This window comes from Apis laboriosa, unplaced genomic scaffold (genome assembly GCF_014066325.1).
Source record: "Apis laboriosa isolate Shangri-la unplaced genomic scaffold, ASM1406632v1 scaffold231_cov149, whole genome shotgun sequence".
NCBI lineage: Eukaryota > Metazoa > Arthropoda > Insecta > Hymenoptera > Apidae > Apis > Apis laboriosa.
The window spans coordinates 616872-633578 of NW_025222420.1; the positions used below are offsets into that span (position 1 = coordinate 616872).

General features: G+C 27.2%; 2 protein-coding genes across 3 annotated transcripts in view; one reads left to right on the forward strand and one right to left on the reverse strand.

Annotated features, from left to right (window-relative positions):
* Positions 1–15287, forward strand: part of LOC122713162 — a 61126-nt gene extending 45839 nt beyond the window's left edge. For both annotated transcript variants that reach the window (XM_043933362.1, XM_043933363.1), the window contains 5 exons: positions 1508–1713; positions 7432–7567; positions 9969–10102; positions 12305–12539; positions 14722–15287. In XM_043933362.1, coding sequence (XP_043789297.1) covers positions 1508–1713; positions 7432–7567; positions 9969–10102; positions 12305–12539; positions 14722–14807 — 797 coding nt within the window. In that variant the 3' untranslated portion in view covers positions 14808–15287. The remainder of the gene's footprint in view (positions 1–1507; positions 1714–7431; positions 7568–9968; positions 10103–12304; positions 12540–14721) is intronic.
* Positions 15288–15574: 287 nt separating this feature from the next.
* Positions 15575–16372, reverse strand: LOC122713163 (prefoldin subunit 5). Its single transcript, XM_043933365.1, has 2 exons — positions 16094–16372; positions 15575–15945 (listed from the first exon to the last, which is right to left on the reverse strand). Exons 1-2 carry the CDS (start codon positions 16296–16298, stop codon positions 15677–15679), a joined length of 474 nt encoding a protein of 157 aa, XP_043789300.1. The 5' UTR covers positions 16299–16372; the 3' UTR covers positions 15575–15676.
* Positions 16373–16707: the final 335 nt, after the last annotated feature.

Sequence of the window (16707 nt, forward strand, 5' to 3'; positions counted from 1 at the left end):
GATTTTTTTTAAATAACAATGAAATGATTTTATCATTTCTTCATTTATCAAAAGAGATTATATATATAATAAAGAGATTATGATTATTTATATAGACTAACATGCTTTTATTAAATCTCTGTAAATATCTTTTCGATATGAAATAACATTTAATATAAGAATAATATTTCAAACCGCATAATTTTATAACTGCTTATTAGATATTTAAAATATAGAATACTGTATTAATAGAAGACACAAAAACTATTTATGAATATAATTTTATATAATAATTATTTAATATGTTATCTTTTAAAAGAAGAATCACAAATTTCTTGCTGTCACATTTCCTTTATTTATATTTATTTATTTATATTTATTTGCATTAGTCTGAAATAAAATTATTTTATTTTCATTTATTTTACCTATTCGCACAACATTAAATACCGCAATCACAACGAATAATAATGTTTCTTGTGAAAGTCATCATTTCAGATAAACGTTAATTTTAATTCGTACGGTTAAAAATAAATTAAGTTCGAAACTTTCACGAAAATGAGGTTATCCGTGATTACAATTTGTAACACAACGAAGAGATTCGGATAAAACGAACATTAGGCAAAAAAAGTTAAAAAGCGCATATCGTTATATTTAGAAAAGAATAAACCGCATAGTTCCCCAGGGTGATATTTAAAAGTCGACGCCAGTGTCGAAAGTTTTCCCTGCCTTTTCACGCAATTCTTTTCTTGGGAACGTAATCCCACGGGTGACTAACACTGACGCTGACGTTGCTAAGCTTACGTAGAAAGTTTTGTAAGTACTTGTCTGTTTAAGTTATTACAGGATAAATGCTTGTCACCCAACTTAGTAAATCTTGGGAAAGATATGTTTGCGATTTATGCTACGTGATTTCTTTTTATCTGTCCGAGATATTCGTTTGAAATGTTAACAATAATTATTTTAATTGAATCAAATTTTTAAATAATATCTAATGCTTACATCATGCACAATTTAGGAATGTAATGATTGAATTAAAATTTTTTGAAATTTTGAAAATTAACTTATATTCATAATCAATTTTATCGAGCTTTTATCCAAAAAATGAAAACGAAAATTTTAAATAAATCCGATTATTTAAAAGGTAAAATATGTAACTCGTTTATAAATTTCAATTCAATATTCGCAAATAGAAAAAATTTCATTTTTTTTTATTATACGTTCCACTTTCTGAAATTCATGATTTTTTATTAGTAATGAAAATTATTTAAAAAATTTCTAAAATTAAAAAAACAAATTTGTTGTTTTAAGGATAAATATTTTTATGAAATCAAATAAATGCAGGATCATTGACACGAGAATTGTCAATTCTTTATCTTATCCGTTGAAATTATAAAAAAATTCCAAGGAAATTCCAAGTTATTTTCATTATTTCTTTTTATACTTCCCCTATCAAGTCATTTGGAAATATATCTAGCAATGTATTAATAGAAATTCTAGCATGAAAATTATATTTTCTCTTTATTTCCAGGAGTGCGAGGACTTAAGAATGTATCCATCGATATTCCATTGGCCGTAGCAGATGGCACCACCGTCAATATGAGTTGCGGATACGATCTAGAATCAGATACTTTGTACACAGTGAAATGGTACTACAAACGTTTTGAATTTTTTCGATACATTCCTAAAGAAATGCCACCTACAAGTGCTTTTGGAGAATTGGGTAACAAAGTTCTCGTAAGTATTCATTACAATTTTCTATTCGTACTTGCAAATTAAATATTACATTAAATAGTACTATACTTCATTCGTATGTAACTGATGATTAAAAAATAATATCAATGAAATTTCTTTTTTTCTTTTTGATTATTTTATATTTATCATGTTTTTGTTATATTTATAAATTAATGATATGTATTTCGTTACTTTTAATTAAGAATTTTTTGTTTACGAATAACTGGTTGCTTCGTTATTAAAATATGTAAAGATTCGTGTAAATTAAAAAATTGAATCTTTTTTAAACGCGAATAACTAGTTGCTTCGTTAAAATTCGTTAAAATAAGGCGGTTTCACAACAGTAATCCACTGGACGCTACTCAGAGAATTGTCGTCGAGTTATTTCGAGCTAGGAACACCTTTAGAATTTCTTACTTATTAAAAGTTGGAAGGCGATTCTGTGCGAATCACGTTTTACACTCGCACCTGACGTGCAATCGTTGAGAACCGAGGAAACGGAAATGAGTCTCTCAAATTATATTTCTCCAAATTCGCCAAACCATGAAAGTTTGTTACCATTCATGCCCTACTTTATTATATAATTATATTTAACAAACTATACATACTGGTGGTACCACGTATTTTAACTTTAATTAAATGTATTCCCTATTTTTCGTGCCATGAATTATGCACATATGTATGTGCATAATTTTCATTGTAATCTTTGCGTAATGAACAAATTAATTATTTTGTTAAAGATTTCGTACTGGATTCGAAAAAATGGGATATATCTCATTGTTATTACATGTTTGATATTCCTTTTTATAAAATAATCGAGGGAATTATAAGAACAATAATTTTAAATCTGGTCCATGATATTAATATAACGATCATGAAATATACATTCATTAAATGTACATATATTTATGGATAATTATCCATAATAATTATGTAAAAATTCTACAAAGAATATTTTATTAAAAAAAATTTTTTTTTTTAATTCGATATAAGCAAAAATTAAAAATATTAGAATATTCTTCTGTTCTATTAGAAAAGAGCAACAAGAATTATTTTTGTTACAAACCTTTCAAAAGGAAATATCTTTGTCGTTGAAATAACTAAGATATATTTGAAATCATTATGTAAACTATTTAAAAAAATATAAATAATTAGAAACATTTGAAAAATAATCTCTAAATTCAATATAAATTGATAGTGGTCGACCGATCTTTTTATTTAACTTAGAATTTAAACAAGAAGAAGTTAAATCGACATTTTTAAGGGAATTCAGACGCATAGATTTCATTTTGATACGATCGATAGAACGTTAAATTTTCGTCAGTCGCATTCTAATTTGCTAAAAGCATTCACAAACATTGGTGACCAAGCAAAATGTACCGTTGCTACGACCGGCTGATCTGGAAGAAATCCTGATTAGTTGAAACTATTCGAAGCTTCCGGGTGTAAGCTGTGTTCTTTTAGACAGTTTAATTAATCTAACGAAATCTGGGAACAATTCTCTGGATTGATTCTACAATTCTAATATATTAAACCAATAAATAAATTGCTTAATTAATTCTACCATTGAAATTAAATTAATTCTGTATATATGAATCTTTTATTCTTTCATTGTATTGATACAAAAACATATGATTTTTTATTTATACAATAAAAACTGATTTTGTATGCACATCCAAATTGATAACTTATCTTTGTAACAATGATAAAAAGCAATTGTCTAAAACTCATTTCTTGCATACTATCATCAGATAAACATCTTATAAGAAAGTAAATAAATAGAACCTGTTTAAAAATTCATTTCTATGTTTATCGTAGAAAATTTATATTGTACTTAACGTTTGCAAGCATATTATATATTTACGTTAATTATTATTTTCAAATAAATATAAATAATAAAACATATAATAAAGTAATACGTATTATTAAATAAAGTAAAAATCCTATTCATCCTAGCAACTTCTAAGAAATTTCAATATTAAATTATATGAATAATCTATATGTTTCACGTAAACAAGAAACATCTAAAAATTGAATATCTATGATTATACTATTTATTAATATAATTTTCTAATAATTTTTATATTATTTTAAGTAAAAATATAAATAAAATATATAATAATATTTTGAATTTATTTTTTAATTCAGTCATATCATTTACACGTTACCATATCACATCACAGATAAATTAAATATAACGTATTACACGATAATTAATAATATTATACATTAAATATCGCGTTCAGATATCATTAATCAATAAATTATCGTGCAGAACCTGATACCTGAAAACCGTAATACCTTATAAAACACACACATGCTCGAAAGCAAACCAACTGTTTAAATTACCATCAAGCTACGAGTACATTACGTACGCACATCTTATTAAGTGAAAGCAAAGAGGAAACGTAAATGAAGGTATAACTGAATTCTGTCGTTTATTCTCTTGCTCAAGTAACTAAAATCATTTTCCCGGCCGGAAAAATTATTCTCTCATTTCGAAGTCTCATTACGTTGATAATTTTTCCACCGCGTACCTGTTCACGTGAATCCATTGCCCGTTACGCATACATTGTATCGTATCGCGAGGCCTAAGGGATGATGTGCGGCTGCAACCGCGCGAAACAAACAAACGAACGAAGGGAACGAAGGGAATAGCATAGGGTTGGGTACGACTCGTATTTCACAAACGGTAACATTATTAAAATTATCAGTGAGCCGGGATGAATTTATGCGTAGCCGTGGCCGGCAGCAGAATTGTCGAATCGATGAGAGATGCGCGATGGTGTGAAATAGTATGTACAGCCATGCATCGATGCGTGACTGCACGTCGATCGCCCATCGCCGATCGAATCCCACTTATTTTCGAGCGAAACATTTCATCCGCAATTCCGCTCAATCCGTTTTTCTACCAATCCGAAGTAATTCTTCGAACGCATGAAACAATAGTTGGCGGTGTTGTGTTTTCCACTTACGATGTGAAATTACACGCTCGATTCGTGCGTACGGGCACGACGATGAAAAATCTTGCATCAAGATTTCTTACGAGTAGTTAACCTCCGAGCGAAACTAGCCACTCTTGCTTGCTTGCTTGCTCCGATGGAAATTATTATTTCTTTCCATTCTTTCCATTTGTAAAAAAAAAAAAAAAAAAAAAAATGGAATTGGAATGTTAGAATTACTTTTGGATTGCATTGCGGATCGTTTTAGGTTACATTGTTGTATTGGCTAGATTTAGCTTCAGCTTTTAATTTCGAGTGTATACTGAAATATTTGAATGTATTATAATAAATATTGCATTTATTATAATATTTATGTATCAATTAATTCGATCCAAGTTTATTATTAAATTTCATTGTTTCATTTAATTACAGAAACTTGATGAAACTGCGAAAAATGAAATGTAAAATCTGATAAAAAAAGGAATAAAGCAAGTACAAATAGTTTTTGTAGCTTTCGTACTTTCTTCTATTCGAGCACGATTTCGAAATATTTTTTTTCGATGAAGATTAAGAATAAAAATTCTGGCGTTTTTTTTTTTTATTGCTCCCTAATTGCTTCCTAAGCTGGATTTACATTGATCAACATAAGTTTAAGTTTGTTTTATCTGACTAAAATTTAGCTTGCGCAGTTGATTTTGATCAACTTGAAGCTGAATTTGCTTGTACAGTTAATATAAACGCGGCTTTAACAATGTTGCATTTATGCATGATTTATAGATTGGTTTAATATTAACAATTTTGAAGATTTTCTTAAAAATACAATTAGATCAATTAGAGAAAAATTAAAAATGATATTTCTATTATTTTCATGCGATTTTAAAATATTTGTTAGAATTATACTTGGAATTTTTATTTTTTAATTTTGTTGGTACTGATATTAAATTTTCATCCAATCATAGACCGATATTAGCTATTTTTTATCTAAACACCTCTTCGATTATATTTATGTTATTATTTTTCGTTGTATATGTAATTTTCTTTAAATTTTACCGTTAATAAATAATGATAAAAAATCCAATTTGAATTTTATATTTACTATTATAAGAATACTAAAATATTAAAATTAAATTTAGTATTGGAATTGCATCTTTAATGCAATTTCAAGAAGACCACTGTAATTATAGAATTATATACGATAATTATATTAAACTAGAATTATGAAATTGAGAAAATAAAAGGATTAATAATAAAAATTGCCCTCGTTAAATTTTAATTCACTATCCAACCTCATGATCTAATTAGATATAGTGCCTTTCCAACCACCTATGGCAATTGTGCACAAGTGTATGATGAATATTCTTTAAAGAAAATTTAAATTGATAAAAAAATAAAACTTCTAATTATTCAAATAAACGGAAAATAAAAATAAATTAATAAAAGGCTAAAATTGAGAAGGGAAATTTTTGTTACGAACTTTTTAATTATCAATATAATATTAATTACAAACAAAATATGACCGGCTATTAATAAGCACAAAGTCAAATTTTTTAATTATAGTGTACTAATTATTATTATAAAAATGCATTTCGTTTCATTCAAAAATCAAATTTCAAGTGACTCGAAGTGAATCAGCTTAAAAAATTAATCTAATTACAAATCACAATACACAACAAAAAACTTACGATGTAAAAATTTTTATCCAAGAGATAAAATATATATATTCTGATAAACTGTATGATATCCGTTGAAAAAACTCCATCAACCACAATCAATATAAAAAAATCGAATATCAACGTTATCAAATTAATAAATTCCATATCCTCTCCATATCTCCTCTCCGTTGTCATCAACATCTCTTTCGATGGAAAAGCGACGAGGGGTTAAGCGAAGATAATCGTTCGACGATTGGCAAGTTGGATCATGAGAATGTTCACACCGTAAGCGCAACACACCACTCGATGAAAATTGATTGTGTGATTTATACGCTGCCACTGGCAACATGTAATTAATCGTTGTTGTGAGGTATTGTTTGTCATGAACGGGCGAATGTGCGAGGATGTCAAAGGGAACGAGTAAGTGCGATCGATTTGCAATAAATGGTACGTATCCTCCATCCCCCTCCCCTCCCCCCTCCTTCCCATGATCATCGACGCTTGAATTGACCCGGTCAGGCCGCTGGTATGGACGACGAGTCGCGACGCCACCGATCGCTTCATATCGTTTCATATTTTTCAATTTTAATTTAATTACACGGTATCAATTGACGGTGACGCGCAAAGGTGAAAATATTCGTGTTTTATCATCGTGGCCATCGTCCCGTCGAATTTTATTTAAATTGCGCCAATAAGTTATGCCCGGCGTGAAACAATTATCTCGCGTTGTAGGTGGATGGACACGATGTTTCGGGATTTATATTTAATTGAAACAGATTCAATAAATTGGAAATCTTTTAAATTTGTTATTGCACGGCGGTGAGAACATGTTTGCGAGAGCATTTTATCGGACGTGCGTCCGATATTGACATTTGTAACGAATGTAAAAATAACTCGTCTCTGAGAGAGAGAGAGAGAGAGAGAGATTGATACGTTATAGAATTTTGAGATATACGTTTATTTTTTTTCTTTTTTTTTGGAATTTTTTTTATTTCATTGTGCTTCGTTTATAACGTTGTGACTGTTTTTTTTTTCTTTTTTTCTTCAATTATCCATTATTACTACGATTCTCTCTATTTTTTGTAGTTAATTAATTTTCGTTAATGTTACTTTTAATTACGTTACAGTTAAATCAAAGTGATGCTCATCGCGTAGTTTTAAGGGACTTGCAACCAAGCCACACTGGAAAATATCGCTGTGAAGTTTCTGGCGATTCCCCATCGTTTACTACTATAACGGTCGCCGCTTACTTATATGTTGCTAGTAAGTATCATAATATTTCATTTATGTTAAGAAACAATAAAAATTAAATGGTTTCTAATAATTTTATAATTAGATAATCAATTATTTAAAATTTATTATCCTGTTAAATATTACTATCATTATTATCCTGTTAAATCATCAAACATTAATAAACAACTAAATCGAATTTTATAATAATTTTATAGTAATAATTACGTGACCGTTTATCTAAAATTTATTTACCTCGTTGAATGCTATTTAAGTTAAAAAAAAGAAAAACTAATTATTTTATACTGTATACTTATAATAAATAGATTTAAAGTTAATATAATTTTTTTGCTTTTTCTTCGAGCAAGTATGAAAAAATATAATAATGAGTTATTTCTTCATTAGTATGCAAACTCGCAATTATGAAGTCATTTATCAAATAAAAATATATTCACACTAAGGCTGTGAAAAGGCATTAACAGCCTCCGATATCCACGGTATCTGCTTACGCGTGATATAAATAATGCAGCCAAGGGGGATAATTTGTTCGTAAGGAACATTAAGAAATAGTAAAACAGTGCAACATTAGTGCTCGTTTAATATTCCTAAAAAATATGTAAAATGAAGTTCTCCTTGGAATACGAATTATATATATAAATCATCGCTTCTTAAGGGTTAGATCATTAAGCGTTTCCTGGCTCATTTAATATTTTTATATCCTCACCTAATCCATATCAACATTAGTTAAATAAATCTATAATATTTTTTTCTCATTTTACCACGATAAGATAAATAATACGATGATACAATACAATTATCAAATATCCATTTGTTTCCTTTACTTATTTACCGATCTCCAGTCTTTTTTTCTTGTAAAAATGAAAACCGTTCCGAGTGAAATTAAAAACAACTTTAAACGCGGAACAAAAGCCGTCCAAGTAATAAAATCGAGAACGACGAATCGGTCTCATTAAATCACCGAATACGCTTCTTTTCATTTAATCATCCATCTTTCACAGCTCTCTTAACCGAGTTACTGTTAATTAACAGCCCCATTCTAATAAACATAACCTCGCTCGCTTCTTTTCAATATCATTTCACCTACTTTCCTCGCGCGAATTGATCCTTTAATACGCACTATTAACTTTCAATGAAAAAAAAAAAAAAAAAAAAAAACATTGAACGAGAAACGCACGAAGCACATTCAAATACCTGTGACAAGTCCAAAGAACCGGATCGTGACCCATTATTTTTTTCTTTCTTTTTCTTTCTTTTCCTTTTCCTTTCATCGATTCGACGCCGATGTCATCTTCGACTCTTGCCAGTTATTTCCCCATTGATCATTCCACACGATGAGCTACTGCGGTTAATTGAAACGCGCACGATTCGAGGAGGAGGGAGTGACGAATCGAGACATAGAAAAGGGGAGGAGAGGCGGGAGAAGAGAAAAATAAAAAGGAGAAAGAAGATACGAGAAAAGGATAGAATATCGTGCCTCGTTCCCACCGTCTCGCATCCTCGTTGAACGTCGACTTAACGACGCCACAACCACGGTAGCGATTCCTCTTTGAAGAGACGAGGTGATTGCCTCTCCTTTCCGATCACGGATCGCTCGTAAAAGCTCGATACTGGATCGAGCCTTCGAATCTCGCCTTGTATCCCTCAAACCTTCCTCCCTTTCTCTCTCTCTCTCTCTCTCTCTTTCTCTCTTCCACTTTTCTTCCTTTTCTCCATTCTCACGAGACAGGATGATCGTCTCGCATCCACAACATTACCAAACAAGTTCAAAATGGTAATCTTCGGCCGATCGTGTCCTTGAGAGTGTGCGAGAGGAGAGAGACGAGGGACTTGGAGATACTCAGGCGGAAGTCATTCGAGCCGAAGTGAGACAATTCTTTGACAGTTCGCTACCGGTACCAGGAAATTGACTGCCTTCTGTGGACGGCATAATGATCCCTCGAGATGTACAATGACGTGTTACGTATTCGGAATACCTCGATGTAGCGTAGCTTCGGCGAAAATCGTTCAACAATAGACTTCCTATCCGTTCTTGAAATGTACGAGGATGATGCGAAAAAAGGGAAAAAGTAAATCGGATCGAACGACGTATCGAAAGATATTCCAACAATGTATATGTTCTGTTAATAATAATCGGTGCAATTTTATAAACATGAGTAAATGTACCGTTGATATAATATTCATTACATTTATCTAAAACTTGAAATTAGGTGAATATAACTTGTTATTTTAAAAAGTAAATTATTTATTTATAAGAAGCAAATATCTAACGAATATATTTTTTCTCATTGTTAGTTTATCGATGTCCTATACGCTAATGAAGTTTGACATATTGATCGAGGATATATTATAATTATCATAGAAGATAATTATCAAATAAGATTTTTTTGTTATTAAATAATTCAATGAATTTCAGATTTACCAAAAGGGGATCCTCAAATTAGAGCCGAAAAGATACGCTACGCGGTAGGAGACACGGTGCGTGCAAATTGCACCGTTCCTTCGGGAAATCCTCCGGCGAATGTGACATGGACTGTGAATGGAGTACAGGTGAGCTTATTAATATAAAAACTTTTAAGCGTTGATAAGCTGCCATTGTTATTTGAATCAATAAGTTACTTTTGCTATGCATTTATGTTATATTTTATTACCCTATACGAATTTTATTAGTCTAATTAAATGAATCAAATGATATTAAATAAAACTATTAGATGTAACAATTACTAGATAAAAATTAAGAATATCGAAATTTCAACCTAAAGTTATTGCGTATTATAAAAATTAATAAATTTAAATTAAATAATTATTCATAAAAGGAAGAAATAAATAATTAAAATAATAAAATCTAAGATTCTTGAAAATCTTTTGAAATATTTTTTATATTTTTCACAAATGATTTACCGTAATAAATTCTTCAATTTTAAGATCTTTTTGGAATACTATAAATACAAATGAACGTGTAAGAAAAATGATAAATAATTGTAGGTAACTGAATTTTATATGCATCTTAAATATTCTTTCCGCGTATAGATACACACAACAACTCATACCTATATCAATGTAAATCACATGTGTCTTTAATTTGAAATACCGGTCTCCAATTATATAATTCCGGTCTGATATTTGCTGTTCTCATAAATTTACGATATGTCAATGATAATTGAAAAATGAGAGATAAACTTCAAATTTTAAATTTAAAATTTCCGCATATAAATATGTAATTATTAAATAAAAATTGTCAAGATGAAAAATGCGAAAAAATTCTTAGTTTCATAAATAACAAAAGAACTGCGACGTAAATGTGAACAAATTATAGTTAATTGTTTATAATTAAATTCAAACAAATATTCGAAATGTATATATCATTAATAACATAATTTGTTCACCAAAAATTGATGATTATTTATAAATTTAGATCTATACTTTTCATAAACTTTTTTTTCATAAACTCATCTAAATACCTATAATTTATTTTAATAACTTTATTACGATTGAATAATAAAAAGAAATAAAAAAGATTATTGTTTCTATCTAAATAATATATTATTATTCTACTTAAAAATTACATAAAAATCTATATTCAATGCTAATTTTGCAAATTTCGAATAATTCTATCAAGAAAATAATTAAATGGAATATAAAAATTTAAAAATTCATTATTCTCTTATAACATAAAGCATTTATATTACCTTTTAACATTATTTTCTAATAAATATTCTATTTAATAATAAATATTCTATACACACAAAATTAAAAAATGCATAAATATCAAAATCATCAAGTTTCACATATAATTTTCTACCTTTTATTATATGAGGTCAATTAAATGTATGTAAGCATTAACATAATTATAAGAAAAAAAAAAATATTGAGAAAATATATGGAATGTGATTCATATCAAATATAATAATACCGTTATAAGTGTCAAAAGTCACTGAAAAAATTATTCTTAGTTTAGTCATTTTCTAACTTTTATTCGATACAAAGTAACAATTTGAAATTATTTACGGATTTCCTAACAATCCGCTAAATATTATACTTGTAAAAGAATATACCATAAAATATTCATAGTCTCTTTAAAAAAGATCATAATAATGTCTATGGTATAATCGAAAAGCAGCAAGTACTGTTACATACTTATGTATAGTATTAAATCCTATCCTGTTTATTTTTCTTTCCTTTCGCGTTCCAGCAATAATATATGCATGTTTTAATAATGTTTTCCTGATTTAAAACATTTTCTACATCATATTTATATATCTTTCATTCTACAAATTTTATTTTATTGCAAAAAAAAAAATACGATAATAAGAAAAATATTTTATGTATACATAATAATATTTATACATAATAATAATCTAAGCCTAATTATTTTAAACTTCAGAAAAAAACACACTAACTCTTTTCAATAATTATTTATATTTGATATAATTACTCTACACCTGCATTTAATATTATTTCAATGTAAAATGTATCTAAACATTATTAAATTTTTATAAATTAAATTAATTCTATTAAAAATAAATATAATCGCGAGATAGAATTAATATTATGTATTATGTATTGAATTACTTAAATGTACATATAATTATTTTACGAATAATTACATATACATTTAAAACATATTATATATAACGCTCAATTAATTTTGTATTTGATTTTATCATCAATGTGAAGTGAAATACGATGAAAAGATATATTCTTTTTTATCATTTGCATTTCACATTTTATAAATAAAATTTTATATTTCAGGTAAATTCCAGCTTCATGATGAACATTACGGACAAGTTTGGTGACAATCAGCAATTGATGACTATCGCAGGATTGGACTTCGAGACTATACAAGATAGCTTTAACAACGGAAGATTACATATTGTTTGCAATGCTAACGTCTTTCATTTGTATAAAAAACAAGCCGATGTTATTTTGATCGAGGAACGGCCACGTCTGGCATCAGTATTAGGAACCCGAGAATCTTCTTATATTGGTACATCTTCTAAATCTCTTTTCAGCTGATCATTCATAATATGCACAATACTCTCTTTTGATAACCGGATATAGGCATTGTGCTGTTCAGATATTCGAGATATACACAAAAATGTATCTTTTTATTTTTACCAATAACGACCATTGTAAATTGTAACAGCTAGTAAAAGACGAGAAGGGATTAATACGTTCAATGCGACAAATCAAAAGGAAATCAAAGGAAATATCCGATGATGGATATTGATTTTTCAGAAATAAAGAAACAGTTGTAAAACGAAAAACGACAACGAAATTCAAAACAGCTGTGTATATTGATGATAACATTTGTATTGAACGCGTATGCAAAAGAAAAGCCGGATATGCAGAAAACCTTTTACATCTCTTACATTTGGGAAAATATGATGCGATCATTCGACATCATAGATTAGAAAATTTTTATAAAATATACGTTCACATTACCTATATTCAATATTAATTAATAGAATTATTTGTATGATGAAATCAATGACTATAGTTGTTATAACAAATTTTATAATTTATGATATAAAAATATCTTTGCTTGATTGCAATTCCGAATGATACTAATTAAAATGAAACTTAAAAAATTTGGAGATAGACAAAAGGTGGACAGAAAGTAATTCTGAAATTCTTTCTTCGGCAATGCATGCATTCCGGAAGATACAAATTATATCTAATATAAAGAGCGATGGATAAATTTTAAATACGAATTTACGAATTCAATACGAAAAAATTTTCTCTACATAAATGTTAAACTATATCTTTTATTCTATTTTTTGTTTTATAATTTTTTTTCTTTTCTTCTCGATAAAATATATAATTCCAAAATTATTTTTATATTATTAATATTATTAATAGTAATCATCAGTAAAGTGCGGATATTCATGCATTTATACAAAATTTGAAAGTACAAAAATGTACAGTACAATACAAATGCATAACATAATAAGAAATGCAAAATATCTAATTATTATTAAATTATATTATTTAATTAACATTTATGATATTTGAAGTAATGAATATTTTGAAATATGAAACAAATATCCATTCAAGCCCTACTTTTTAAAAATTCGTATAAAAATTTGATTTCGCATAAAATCAACAATAATCAAATATAAAAAGGTTTTTCGCTGTCGATAATGAATATCGGCAAAATAAAATTCCCCCATCGATAATAGTTATCGGTAGTCGAAAAAAATTACCATTATTAATATTAGTTACCGATAACCAAGAAATTTCCATCATCGGTAATAGTTATTGATAAACAACAATTTAATTATTTATCATAATAAGTACATTTTATTTTTTTTAAAAATTTAATAATGGTTGTTTTCTGTTTAAATAAAAATTAACTTTTATTGAATGATTTGCAAAAAAAAATTAAAAACCTAGTAAAGTCGTAAGAGATACATAAAAGAATATTATTTATAGTGTATTGAAAAAATTAATTACATTTACGTCAAAATATCACGATATACCTAACTAAACTACTAAACAATACTATTAAATAAATACATTCGATTTCCTTTTCTATTCTATTCAAATAATTCATTAACTAAATCTTCAATTAATCATGAAATTAATTTTTAAAAAATGTTTTATTAAAGACAGTATTAAATATTATAGACTACTTTTATACTATTTTACTTTAACATAAGGAAAATAATAATAAAATTCAAAAAACATAAACAAAAGTAAAAATAAAAGTTAGATTTTATTTTAAATAATACGAAAAAATTCTAAAAAAAGAAATTGAATAATATTGAAGATTTTTTTATTTCTTTTTTTTTGATTTGAAAAAGCTATTTTATACAGCTATTTTTCTTTCAAAAAATTCCGTGTGAAAAAAATATGATTTTAAAAAATTAAAAAATCAAAATGTAATTTATTTCAAATTTTTGATGAATCATATATTTTGTTAATATAATCGTATAATTCTATTTCTCTGAAAATGTTAATAAATAAATAAAATAAATTCATAAACAAGTAAAAATAAAAATATAAAATCTATCTAATCCAATTTAAACATTATTAATTATAAAAAAAAAATTTGTTCGCGTCAGTAATTAAGATATTGAATACTATATCAAAATTAAATCTTTATAATTATTTTTATTATGTATCGTTACATGATATATGAATTTATATTGTTTTTCTAATTTCAGGGCATGCATCAACGCAATTCACACAAACTTCATTTGAAAAATGGTTTATTGCCTCAACTGCTCTGTTACTACGCCACTTCAGATAACAACGATGAACCTGTTATTCACCCAATATGCATATGACTGTATTGAAATGGAGAGGGCAAATTGTTTGTAAAATTTTAAAACTTAAGTGAGACGAGGAAAGAACGACAAATTTTTTGGTTAATATAAATATCGACCGTATGTTATTCGTGTAAATAGGATAAAAAAATTAGCTAATTATCTACGTGAAATTGCGACCTGCGCTGTCTCATTGGAATGAGACAAATTTATAATCTAAATAACATGTCATAATATTATGTATTAGATTGACAAAGTGTCGCGCCAAAGTGTTCGAAAATTTATTTCAATACTATTATACCATGTTTTCTATCCTCTAACAATGATTTTGATACATTTAAAGAATCTTCCGTAAAATATAGCTGCCAGAAATATATCATCTCACGTTTATAGGTAAAAGCTGTTATTGTTTGTGAATAAAGTTTTACTTAAGTGAAAAACAAATAAATAATTCACCTCTGTTATTTTTGTTTTTCTCTTCCTTAAAATTATTTCTATTCCATTTTTTCCTTATTTAATATTCCTGATTATATTGTTATTAAGCAATATTAGTTTGTACTTTAAATATAAAATTATATATTATTGATAAAAATGTGTATATGCATAAAATTTGTTATATTTAATAAATAATATATGTATATATATAAAAAAAATGGATAATATCATAAAATAAAATTTAAAGCATCTTATTATTATTAAATTTAATCTTCCTTTAAAATTCTCAAAATAATTATTATCCTAACAAAAAATGTACAGAACAATGTAATTTAATGACAATACAAATACAAATTTGTACAAATAAAGAGCAAATTACATAAGAGCATTTAATTTAGAAACATTAGTGTTTTCATTCTTAATCTTCTTTCGGCACTTGATTTTGAAGTTTCATTTCTATTACATCCACAGTTGCATCTCTAACTTTACTTTTCTCAAGGCCCAATTGTTGAATTTTTTCCATTTGTTCGGTAACATAAGCTACTCTTCTATCAAAGTAATCCTTTGCATCTATAACTTTTTTTTGAGCATAATAACCAGTTCCAATATCAATTAGAACATTATCAGTTTCTACTAGTTTTCCAACTACGTACATCGAGCCAGTTAATGGCACAAGAATTTCGTTTCCTTAAAAGAAATTCAACAATTTTATTAATATAATATAGGTTAAAGATTCACATTTTCTAACCTCTAAGAAAATATTAAAAAATTAAACATTAGAACTTATATAATTTTTACATTAAAATTTATATAATACAAAATTAATTAAACTTACCTTCCAAAGATGGGCTAATTTTTTCAAGACATGAACCTGATTCTTGAAACTTACTTTGAGCAATTTTTAATGTTTGTAACGAATCTTGGAAAACACCGAGTTCTTGATCTAATTGCTGTTTTAACATTGTAAGTTGTTGAAGATTTAAGGTTGTTAAATCTATTTTTTGTAAATGTGGCGTTTCTGTCATCGAAACTTCTGACATTTTAAATTATTTACTATAAAAATTAATCGAAATCAACGATTTTCCGCACACTCTAACCGTATATCCAAAAACGGTCAACACTGGAGATAAACTCATATGTTTAATCATTAGTTTTAAACATTACTAGATGGCGCAGATGTATCTATATTACTAGTGACATCTTAACTTAACAAAACTAACTATGAAAAGAAACGACATTCTAAGAGACTATGTATCTTTTGTAGTAAATCATATTTTTAGATGTTAAATTATATAAAAATTAGTAGCATTTAAATTAGAATATGAATTAAAATATATATTACAATTATTCTAGTGTTCTTTTTATATTTATAATATGTTATCGTAGCTTTGTTGTCTATTATATAGAGATTATATATTAATTCCGCGTCCTATGTTCTTAAATATCGAC

Bases quoted from the DNA above. Each gene is read 5' to 3' on its own strand.
- LOC122713163 (XM_043933365.1), bottom strand. From the start codon at position 16,298: ATGTCAGAAGTTTCGATGACAGAAACGCCACATTTACAAAAAATAGAT. The intron at 15,946-16,093 runs GTAAGTTTAATT...ATTTCTTTTAAG, and splicing joins AATTAGCCCATCTTTGGAAG to GAAACGAAATTCTTGTGCCA.